This window comes from Hibiscus syriacus, unplaced genomic scaffold (genome assembly GCF_006381635.1).
Source record: "Hibiscus syriacus cultivar Baekdansim isolate YM2019G1 unplaced genomic scaffold, ASM638163v2 tig00001290_pilon, whole genome shotgun sequence".
Classification (NCBI taxonomy): domain Eukaryota; kingdom Viridiplantae; phylum Streptophyta; class Magnoliopsida; order Malvales; family Malvaceae; genus Hibiscus; species Hibiscus syriacus.
In genome coordinates, this window is record NW_024061857.1 from 66,617 (window position 1) to 78,558 (window position 11,942).

An 11,942-nucleotide genomic window follows, 5' to 3' on the forward strand; every position below is an offset into this window, starting at 1 on the left:
TTCTCTGTTAGTATTGGTCCAGGCCCTCCTCCGTTGGCTGAACTAAAAGCTATTAAGAAAGGCCTAGACATTTTCCTATCATCAGATTGGGCGGTAAAGGGAAGATTGATCCTAGAAAGTGACTGTAAATCTGCTGTAGACTGGATTCTGCTGCCTAATTCTGTTCCTAGTTTCTTCAATTCACTTGTTGAGGATATTGTGTCCTTAGTTCATGAGAGGGCGATTATTATTCGATGGATTCCTAGGGGATGTAATTGGGAAGCAGATAAATTAGCTAAGGATGGGATTGGTTGATTGTAAGGGTATTTTTATAGGGTGTTTTAAGATTATAGTTTTATTCTGATGCCCTAATTGTATTGGTATAATTTATTGTAATAGTTTCTCTATTCAATAAACTAAGGCACTCTTTTCCTCCTTCCGATAGTTACTCTTTCCAAGAGCTAACTAAGAGGGAGGTTTTTAATGAGGCCTATTATTCCTATCAAAAAAAATATACATGTTTAACTATCGTATTTAACAATTCAGCTGCATAACAATTAGAAAATCCTTTTGACTACTGAATATCTTTGTTGAATTACTTTATGCATTTAGTAGATGAAGGGATTTCAAACTAATTCCAATAATATTTTAGCAACATTTGAGTGAGAGTTTGTCCTCTAATCATAAACTGCCAACTTTTTACACAGAGCAATGTAAATGCATTGATCGATATGAAGCTTGAGAAGCACAAGAATTTAAGGGAAGAATCTCGATTTTACTGGCGAGAGATCCTTGAAGGGACTCTCAAATTTGATAGGAGAGAAGCCGAGGTATGTCCATCGATCTGATATTTTCTAGTTTTCGAAAAGGAAATTCATCTACTTTGATCTTAAATGGTTCATATCTACCATCTGTTTCCAACAGGTTGCAGCACTAAAGAAACTCACGCAACAAGAGCTGATAGAGTTCTTCAATGAAAATATAAAAGTCGGTGCAACTCGAAAGAAAACACTTAGCGTGAACGTGTACGGGAACCAACATTTGGCTGATTTCAACTCGCAGAAAAGTGAATCAAATACAATTCAGATTGATGATATCTTCCGTTTTAAAAGATATCAACCTCTGTATGGTTCATTCAAAGGAGGCTTTGGTCAAATGAAACTGTAGTATAAAGGCTCATCCCTTAAAAAATACATGATTTAGGGACGCTTGCCCTGGGAAAACACAGGTATTTTCCAGTTGGTTTTCATAGAATTGTTATACATTGGAGAGAAACGGTGAATAACTTTCTGTGATTTTATATCCTAGGTATGGAAAATAATGAATTGATAGAACGGAATGTGCAAGTCTATGCTACTTTAGATTTGCAGTGTCAAATATGGATGTGTGATATGTGTTTTTCTTTGATCAAATATTTTTGCTATAATAAAAAATAGGCACAGTTCTAGACCTACAGGCCTGAATTTTGCTGTAATCGAAATTACACTATCTACGAATGGCTGTCTTCTCAGACAGGATGAGACCCATGGAAAGGAGGCTAATATAGCTCCATTTGATTTTGTTAAGAGGTCCTAAGAGGTTAGAAGCTACTTTAGGATGTCTGTGGATGAAACTTAAAGCATTTTAAGTTTCATTTTAGACCGAAATAGCCTATATTGGATTTTTTTTTCTAGTCTTGAGCATTTGGTTATTGGAAGGAAGAAATAAAGAGCGAGAGTGAAAGCATGGTTAAGAAGGGTATTTGTTGTTTCGCTCGTGCCTTGTGATACTCATTGGGGATGATGTTTCGCTCTCTTCTTTTGTTAATCCTAGAAATTCGACACCAATTTTCTCTACTCCGCTCATGCTTAATATTTGCAGTGATTCTAAGGAAGATAGTTGTCCCAAGGAAGGCAGAAGAATCCAATTTCTACAATCGCCAAATATGACATGCTTCAGTTGGACCAATGTCGATGAGTTCAACCAATCTGGGAATAAGATGTGTCCGTTGAAGCGTCGTATATCTAATCTTTCTACATTACAATGTGGTTAGAAGGTTTTAAGAATGACATCTTCGTCACACTGGTGGTCCACATGGAGAGGTGATGGCTATGGTTGAGCAAACGGTTGCCGAAAACGTCGAGAATGCGTTTTGAGGAATATCGGGTTTTGGAAGAGAATTTTAAAATTTTATGTTGGATCAAATTAATAGGATTTTTTAATTATTTCAAAATAGGATTAATTTGATAGAATTTATAAGTTTTAGGGATTAAAAATGTTATTATATCATGTCATATCATCATTTACGTTAAATCAACAGTCAAACCTAATATCTGATGAACAAAACAAAAACGAAACGTAAAAGTAGGCATGATTTTGAAAAGAAAAAGAATAGTTGAATGAATAAATTGGTGATTAAAGAGGTAGTTTACACATAAATTTTACATCTTACTCTATTATTATAATAATTGAAAGGTAAAAATGTATTATAACAACAAAGTTATTTTAAAAAAAAATGAGTTTAAATATTTATATACATTTAAAAAGATTAAAAATAAAAATAATAAAAATCAAATAAAGATGAGTTCTAATATGTATCTTATCATTATAAGACTAATAATAATTTTTAAGATCACATGTCCATAAATTCAACTAAAGAACTTTTATATAAATGAAAATATCATATTCAAAATTAGAACATTACTATCAAGACTTAAATTACAGAATTTTATAAATGTCTAATTAAAATTTAAGATAAAATTTAAGATTAATTTTAAGAACTTCAAAACTTATTAAGTATAGATATTTAGTTCAATAAATAGATAAAATTCAGAAACTCTTATTTAATGGGGAAATTTAGAGTGCAAAGTAAATTAGGAAAAAAAATAAAAAAGAATGGAAGCATCGTTACCGGATTTTTTCTTATAACAACTAACGACTACTTTCTCTGACCCAAACTCGCTAATATAACTCATTTTTTCTTTCCTCTCCGTTCATTCATTTCGTTTCTCTCCGTTTCTCAATTCATAAATCTCAAACAAGTTTCAGGAACAAGGAGGCGTATATAAATCACTCTCATCTTACCTTTCCCTTTTTATCGTTTGGTTTGCCAGCTCTTCTTAGCTCTTTCCCTTCTCGTCCTTAAACTCGTAGAGAGGTATCTCTGTAAAGGTACCATTGTCGTCTTATACTTGTTTGATCATCATCTGCTTTTGTTTTTATTTCTCTGCTCTGATCAAGGGAAGTGACTTTGTCATCATCATTTCCTTTTTGGGGTTATGTATCATCTGGATATATAACTTAATTTTCCCTTGAATCATTTGATGCCTGTAATTTGTAACTTAAAGACTGCTAAGAACAATTCCTAGAAATGACTGCCGCTACAAAAGCTCTGGATCCTGCATTTCAGGGAGTTGGTCAGAAAGCGTATCCTTAAAACAAAGGTCTTATATATACGTCTTTATTTCTTTTATACAAGTATACGGGTACTTCTTCTTGTCTTTTTATCATAAGAGAACTGAAATCGATCACTAAGCTTTTTCCAATTACCAACATGAAGAAAGGAAAAAAAAGGAAAAAGTGAAAAAAGAAGAAGATAATGCTATATTCTCTTTTCTTATTGTTGAAACTGTGCTTAGGTTCCATATATGTCCTGATATTTTGTTTGTGTAAAGGATGTTGGACTTGACATCTTGTAGTGGGCTTGAAATCTGGCGTATTCAGAATTTTCAGCCAGTTCCGTTGCCAAAAGTCCGACTATGGAAAATTCGAATTTTATTACTCAAGAAAGCAGAAACTGCTCCAAAAAATCACCGATCACAAAAACCTATGTACATCCTACTAACAAAATAAAGATCGGTTTAGGCAATGCCCCAAGAGTTACAAAGGAATGAGTTAATACTATCAGTCCTATTGATATTTTCCCCCCTCAATTTGATACTTACAAAATCTTTGATGCAATTGAAAAGGTCTTCGGTTGTTCTTGATCTTCCTTGGAAAATTCTACGATTGCGTTCTTCCCATAAAGTATAGATTTTAGCACACCAAGTTAGTTTCAGAATAGTTGTAATGAGGGACTTGCCTTTCCAAGTGTTGCTAGCCCGATCAACCATGTCATCCCAAGAAGAAATAGATTTCGTGATCCCATTATGATGTAAGATTTTCTCCCATAATTGAGTAGCAATGAAGCATTCAAAGAACAGATGGGAACATGATTCCAGAGCATCACTGCAGAGAACACAGTTTCCAGCGGTTAAAATCCCCATTCGCTGTAAACGGTAGCGAGTAGGGAGACGGTCAAGGAGAGCCATCCATGCTATCATACTGTGCTTTGGTATATGTAATGGGAACCAAATCAAGGATTGCCAAGGAACTTTTTCCCCATTAATCCTAATTTCCTGCCAGATTTCTCTTATAGTTAAGGTCCTGTTCGAGATAACTGGTAATGCTTCAGCTCGTAGTTGAGAAGTTTGTTGAAACTCCAGCTGAATTTGGGGCCTTCTTCGATCTGCCAAAAATTCTTGTCCTTTAAAATATAATTCTTGATCCATGCAACCCATAACGATCCTTCCCCTGCAAGGATATTCTTGATGAGTTTTATCATGCAAGCACAATTCCATGTTTTTAAGTTCTACAAGCCTAGACCTCCCTCGGATTTCAATGTACAGAATCTACTTGTCCCTCCTTTACCATCCACATAACTTACATTTATAGTGAAACACTGCCTTACTCGATTTTTCATATGTACTTTTGTAGACTACACATAGCAAGAGTGGTCCTTATATGTATGACATACACTTCTGGATTGGGAAAGATACCACTCAGGTGTGCTTTTGCTGCATCTACTAATCTTATTTCGTTAAGGATTTAAATTTTCCTTCAAATGAAATAAAACAGCATATTGAGATAATGTTGTCATATGAAGGATGAAGCTGGAACAGCTGCTATCAAAACTGTTGAGCTAGATGCAGCGTTAGGAACCCGTGCTGTGCAGCACAGGGAACTTCAAGGCCATGAAACTGACAAATTTTTGTCATACTTTAAGACTTGCATTGTACCATTGGAGGGTGGTGTTGCTTCTGGATTCAAAAAACCAGAGGAATAAATGTTTGAAACACGGTTGTATGTCTGCAAAGGAAAACGAGTTGTCAAATTGAAGCAGGTATGTATGATCTTTACATAAGTTTGATTAGTATGGATACAAAGAAGAAAAGAAAGAAAAAATGTTTCATGAACGAGTTATAAGTTATTCAATGAGGCTTTTGTGGATGGAGGAAATACCATTTTGGATTATTCTCTTGCTTCCTTATGCTCGGTCTTCACTGAATCACGATGATGTATTTATCCTGGACACTGAAAGAAAGATTTATCAGTTCAATGGTGCAAACTCTGATATTCAGGAAAGGGCCAAGGCGTTAGAAGTCATCCAGTTTCTAAAGGAAAAGTATCATGACGGAGTGTGCAATGTTGCAATTGTTGGTACGGATGATGCATTTACAGTGTTGATTGATGATGATGTTTTTCCATCTTTTCTAGTTCCTGTGCAAGTATTATTTGAATTTCGTGCAAGGTTTACTTATCTTACTCTATCTAAAGCTGCCACTTTTTTTAATGGTAATCATCCTTACAGATGATGGGAAATTGGATACCGAGTCTGATTCCGGTGAGTTCTGGGTCCTGTTTGGTGGTTTTGCTCCGTTAGGCAAGAAGGTTAGCCATGAAGATGATATTATTCCCAAGACTACTCCGGCTAAACTTTATAGGTAATTTGTATATTCTAAAATTCTCTTACTATGTATTCCATTTGTATGTTGGTAATGATACTTCAGTTTTGTTGTGATTGTAATCAGATTACTATAGGCTTGAAGACCCAACTTCTTGCCCAAAGGAAATCATCATATAAATCAATCAAATGTGCTTAGAAACTGTTTCGAGGTCTCAAAGACTGGATCAACACTCGTAACTCTTTTTATGATATTGAATTCCTTGAGCTTTCTTCAGTATAACAATCCTTAAAATCAAAGTATCCTGATCCGGCTAGTGTTTTTTACCCTATTATCTCAACCAATGGAAGTGTGAAGCCTTGTTATTTGAAAAGTTGCCTACTCTAAAACTGTCAGCTTTCATTTCAAACTGAAAATCTATTCTTTAGTTTTATCCAATCTGTTCAATGCCATATGTATCTAAATGTTCTTTGGATTTCATATCGATTATCTTTATGTGCAAGAAATCTAAAATCAAATTCTTTAATGTGCCATCTAGAATGTTATGACTAGTACTAATATCGTAAGGCAGCATTATAGATCAAGGCCAGAATGATTAATATGTACACTATATAGCAACTGCTGCTTCTTTTTTGCCAAAAACTGAAAGGAGATAATGATAGAACATTAAAAAGCCTTCGTGAGTATAGGCAATAACATACATTTTAAGTATATTTTCATTGTTAGACTTGAGAATGTCCTTATGGTCACCATTATTATGGTTAATATAGATGAACTTTCTGATAGACCATATCTTTAGGAGAATTTTAAGTGAGTAGACACTCCTGATTGAAATCCTTTTGAGTTAGTATTAGTTTATGTTACTGTTGTTTTTAAAGGTCTACGTTTTTGTTTACTAATAATTTGGAATCACTGGTTCCTGTAGGCATAACTGATGCTAAGGCGACGCCCATAGAATGTGAACTAACGAGAAGCCTCTTGGAAAACAACAAATGCTTTATACTAGACCGTGGTTCTGAGGTTTTTGTTTGGGTTGGACGGGTGACTCAAGTAGAGGAGAAAAAAGCTGCTAATCAAGTCGCTGAGGTAGAGCTAGTGGCCTGGTAGTGGTTTCTTTGTGTATATCAAGAATATGAATACCAGTGACAATAGACCGAAATCAACACGCATAACCCGTCTCATTCAAGTCCCACTTTGTATCTTGGCTGGCTCCATCTAAGCTCCTGGTGGTGAGGATGGAAAAGGAAAATTATCTGGTAGGGATCGCTTAAGAATCTACAATTGACGCTATTATATTATGTGGTTTACATTATTTGAATACCAGCCTTTTACTGTCAGCTTTGCTGAAGCAACAAAAAGTTGCCGTCAAGGCGGTGGTGGCTAAAACTGCTCCTGTACAAGAAGTTCCTTTGCTTGAAGGCGGTAGAAAGATGGAGGTCATGTTAATAGTTTTAGTTGGTTATTGATATTTGACTTACAGACATAAAAATATAAATGACAATGGTGTTTCTTGTTTTTCAGGTATGGCGCATCAATGATCATTACCGAAGATCATTATCATGTTTTTCTTAAATTATATATTTAATATAAAAGATGACCATTCAAGTATAAAAAGATACTATTTCTCCTGAATAATTCTTGAAAACACATTCCTTGTCAATCAAGGCGTGTTTACATGAACTCTCCTCACAAAATAATATCTTAAAAATGTTTACGATCAAATCTAACAAAATATACTTAACACTAAATATGTATATAATGCAAAACAACAAATCATGGATCAAAATTAAAACAGAAACATTTAAGTAAGAGACTAAATTAAAAGAAATCTAAATGTAAGGACTAAATCTAGATATACTAAAATAAAAAATACAAATTTAATTAAAACTAATAATCATGAATAAAATTTAACAAACTAATTAGTAAAAAAGTTAATCAATAATATAATTGATAAAGGACTAAATTAAAGTCGGCAACAAAATTCAATGACCAAATTTAAAAATGGCCATACCAACTCATAATAGGGACTAAACCTAAACTAAGGCTCTAATTAACCATAATTATTTAATAGAGGAGCTACATATCCTAGGGGTAAATTCTTGAGGTCTAATAACCTTAAAAACAGATCAAAACATACATAAATACATTCATTTTATTAAAATAATCTACAAACTAATCTAATTAATTACCATGCAACAGAAACTATATTAATTCAAACTAGTATTAAAAAAGTTGAACAGCTAACGTACTAGATTGAATATTTAATAAATCAATTAGGGATTAAAATCAAATTAACCAAGCAAATTCGTCCAAGGACTAAATCAAAACAAAGCAAAATTGAACACAAAATCAAGAATTAAAATAGGGGGAAAATAAAAAAACGCGCGTAAATATGAGTGCATTAAACGGAAATAACCCAAAATTAAAACTGGGACACAATCTGAAAAAAATGAAATCGGGACAAACAAAAAGGTAAAATTCGAAAACGATCCCTACAGGTGACTAGAATGTAAATAAGCGAAAAAAGTAGAGGGATTTAAGGTTAAATAACTCCTAAACTTATGTTATAAAATTCATTTTTCCTTTTTTGTTTCATTTGAAGCCCTAATCCTAAAAAAGCTATGCAACCTTCTCTCAGCCCTCTCCCCTATCAGCCGCCAAACTGCATCGCTGGCCACCGTACACGGGGGTCGGGAAGACCAAGACCTACACTAAAATAACCCTAACGCTCCGATCTACCCTCCTCGACTTGAATCGAAACCCAAAAGAAACTAATCGAGACCCTACCATCTTTGGAAGATTTCGACTTTTCACTTCTCGACACCAGCGACGATGGACTCAACCCTAGCAAATGGGTCCCCTGATGGTCATGGAGAAAGACCGGAGAGACCCCATGCAAAGATTCCATCAATAATCGATGACGGAGGCCTCGCCTGAATGTTGTAGACCCTCGAAGGAAGTCCAATCGTCTCAGGTAAACCCACTTGACCATTTTAACTTCTCTTTTCTCTTTGGTTTCGAAATAATGCTTAAAAATGAAAAAAAAAGGGTGCCTTTTCTTCTTAAGAACAGTTGAATACCTTTAAAAAAAGAGAAAATAACCTCAGTGACCAAAAATGCCTTATAATATACGATTTTAACCAAATTTTTTTGGATTTTCCAAAATGACCAACTAAATCGCAATGCGATCGATAATTCGCAACGCGATCTCCGGTATCGCAAATCAGTTTCCAGATTCGCAACGCGAACTTCGACTATCGCATTGCGATTTACATATTCGCATTGCGATAGACCAAGTTCGTGTTGCGATAGTCGAAGTTCGCGTTGCGAATCTGGAAACTGATTTGCGATAGTCGAAGTTCGCGTTGCGATTTATTACACATTCGTTGCGATAGTCTAAGTTCGCGTTGCGATTTATTCCAAATTCGTTGCGATTTATTCCAAGTTCGTTGCGATTTATTCAAAGTTCGTTGCGATAGTCGAAGTTCGCGTTGCGATTTATTCCAAATTCGTTGCGATAGTTCAAGTTCGCGTTACGATTTATTCCAAGTTTGTTGCTATAGTCCAAAATCGCAACAACTTGTGGTATTGCATTTGTTTCTTAAGAATTTTCTCTAAAAAGATAGTATTCGCGCGGACGTGTCGAAGACACGTATGACCACGACCCCGACCCGACCCGAGACGGACGGCGGCGACGCGCGATAGTCCCCCTTGTTCTCTATCACTCAACAAGGAAGTGGGAAAGTCAAGCCTTAAATACCATTCCCAATAGTGTTTCCAATACTATGTGGGATTGAGCATTACCAACACTTGTTTCCAATACTATGTGATTATTCATGAAACAATTAACAATCATGCACATTAAAACAACTGAATCAGCAACCAATTGCATTAGTATTATACGATTAAATATGTCATAATTAAAAGTCAATCTACAATCAATCGCGATTATTGCAATTTTAAGCAAAACATTCAAAAAAAATTGTTATTGTGCAATTACAATCAATTGAAAATAAATTAGAATTGCATGAAAACTAAACGAACCACAAATACTTTTCATACAAATACTAAAGTCATTAACTATAATTCACAAATAATATTACTATTTAAGGCTCAATCCTACATAGTATTGGGAACAAGTGTTGGTAATGCTCAATCCCACATAGTATTGGAAACTATTGGGAATGGTATTTAAGGCTTGGCTTTCCCACTTCCTTGTTGAGTGATAGAGAACAAGGGGGACTCTCGCGCGCCGCCGCTGCCGTTCATCTCGTCTCGTCTCATGGTTGTGGTCGTGGTAATACGTGTCTTTGACATGACCGCACGAATACTATCTTTTTAGAGAAAATTCTTAAGAAACAAATGCAATACCACCAGCCGTTGCGATTTTGGACTATCGCAACGAACTTGGAATAAATCGCAACGAATTTGGAATAAATCGCAACGTGTACTTCGACTATCGCAACGAACTTGGAATAAATCGCAACGTGAACTTCGACTATCGCAACGAACTTGGAATAAATCGCAACGTGTACTTCGACTATCGCAACGAACTTGGACTATCGCAACGCGAATTTGGAATAAATCGCAATGCGAACTTGGACTATTGCAACGAATTTGGAAAATCGCATTGCGATAGTCGAAGTTCGCGTTGCGATAGTCGATGTTCGCGTTGCGAATCTGGAACTGATTTGCGATACCGGAGATCGCGTTGCGAATTATCGATCGCATTTCTCTTGTTTCCTTTTCCTTTTTCCCCTCCTCTTACAAAATGGTAAGAAGCTTTTGCTTTCCATTTCTCTTGTTTCTGATTATTTGCTTTTCTCATTTTGCTTGCAGGTGGTTTTTGGCGAGGGGCGCGAAATCTGACGGAGATGAAGCTCGCGGTCAGTGCTGGTGGCGACATCGGCGTGGAGTGATCGACGATTCAGTTGCTGAGCGTGTTGGTGCTGGGCACAACAGGGGAGTGTAGGCAGAGGGTAACTTTTCTATTTTTTGTCTTTTTGCTTTTGTATTTTTTTGTAAAATTAATATAAATAAAAATAATAATAATAATAATAATAAACCGGACAAAACAGGTGTATACACCTCCTAAGGCTCTCCGGAAAACGCACCTTCGCTCTATCATGTCACAATGGGAGGTAGTGTGGGAAATAATAGGAACGGTTGTTAGATTTGGAATATTTGAATTTTAAGGTGATTTTCAATAAAATTGCCTTATTTATTGTCTCGTACCGACCAGACAGTTTTAATCGTACATTTTTCATTATTACAAATTTTATATACCAAATTTATAACATAGATATAATTTATATGAATCCAGTCTGTATAAAAACGGATCTAAATTTATTTAATTATATCAATCAAATACTTTTATTTAAAACATATTATTATTAATTATAGTTTTAAAGACGATATGTATTATATACAAATTAATTCCGATTAGAAATGTTGGCAACAACACAAAAGAAATACAAAGCTTGATCGTACAAAGTATCTTCTTTATTTTCTTTGGCTAAGAAATCCCTATAATCTAAGATTATTTATACATTTTAAAACACAAAATTATATATATTTATTTTCCAATGGGCTAATTAATATACAACTTTCACTGACAATCCCTATAAACATAAGAATTTGTTTCGTATAAACATATGCTGCATAATTATGGAATTAAGATCATGATTACTATTACCGCGTTGGATTATTGAACAATCTGCTGCAGCTGAGTTGACCTCGGACCCTTGAGTGAGCTCGCTTCTTGAATTGACTCAGTCGATGTGATCAAATCAACTTTCTTCAATACATGCCCATTGCCGACGGTTTGACTCAATATTTCTGACTCGGATATCGAATCCTTCTTCTTCTTATGCTGCATTGCAACTCTAACATCTCCGTCAGCATTGCATTGGCTAACCTCCGAATCCCTCTAGCGCCGCCCATCAAAATCGCTGAGTTAATCTGAGAATGAGACTGAGTTTTATCCGAGTTCCTCTTGCCATGCTTGCCGGAGCTGCTTTCCTTTGTTAATAAATAAACACTCGGGACTCCGATTCCTGACACGGCCAAGTGGGTCATTCAATACAACAAGCTTTTAACATCCAACAACATTATATGCTTAAAATTTCGCCTGATTCTTCCTAATAACATTGGATAACAAGCCCATCTTCTGAAACTCATTGAAACGTGATCTAAAAACCCAGCCAGCGATTCTCTGGATCCAACTCGTTCACATCGAATCCCACACCGAGCCGTAAGTCA

General features: G+C 35.4%; 2 protein-coding genes and 2 pseudogenes across 2 annotated transcripts in view; 2 read left to right on the forward strand and 2 right to left on the reverse strand.

Moving 5' to 3' along the window:
- The window catches only part of LOC120124171 (insulin-degrading enzyme-like 1, peroxisomal), a 66,161-nt gene extending 64,866 nt beyond the window's left edge, over positions 1–1,295 (forward strand). The window contains 2 exon segments of the mRNA XM_039142900.1: positions 687–809; positions 904–1,295. Coding sequence (XP_038998831.1) covers positions 687–809; positions 904–1,146 — 366 coding nt within the window. The 3' untranslated portion in view covers positions 1,147–1,295.
- Positions 1,296–3,686: 2,391 nt separating this feature from the next.
- Positions 3,687–4,577, reverse strand: LOC120124149. Its single transcript, XM_039142885.1, has 2 exons — positions 4,040–4,577; positions 3,687–3,754 (listed from the first exon to the last, which is right to left on the reverse strand). Exons 1-2 carry the CDS (start codon positions 4,575–4,577, stop codon positions 3,687–3,689), a joined length of 606 nt encoding a protein of 201 aa, XP_038998816.1.
- Positions 4,578–4,701: 124 nt separating this feature from the next.
- On the forward strand, positions 4,702–10,653 carry LOC120124160 (annotated as a pseudogene).
- A 638-nt stretch (positions 10,654–11,291) lies between these two features.
- LOC120124140 lies at positions 11,292–11,885 on the reverse strand (annotated as a pseudogene).
- Between the last annotated feature and the right edge of the window lie 57 nt (positions 11,886–11,942).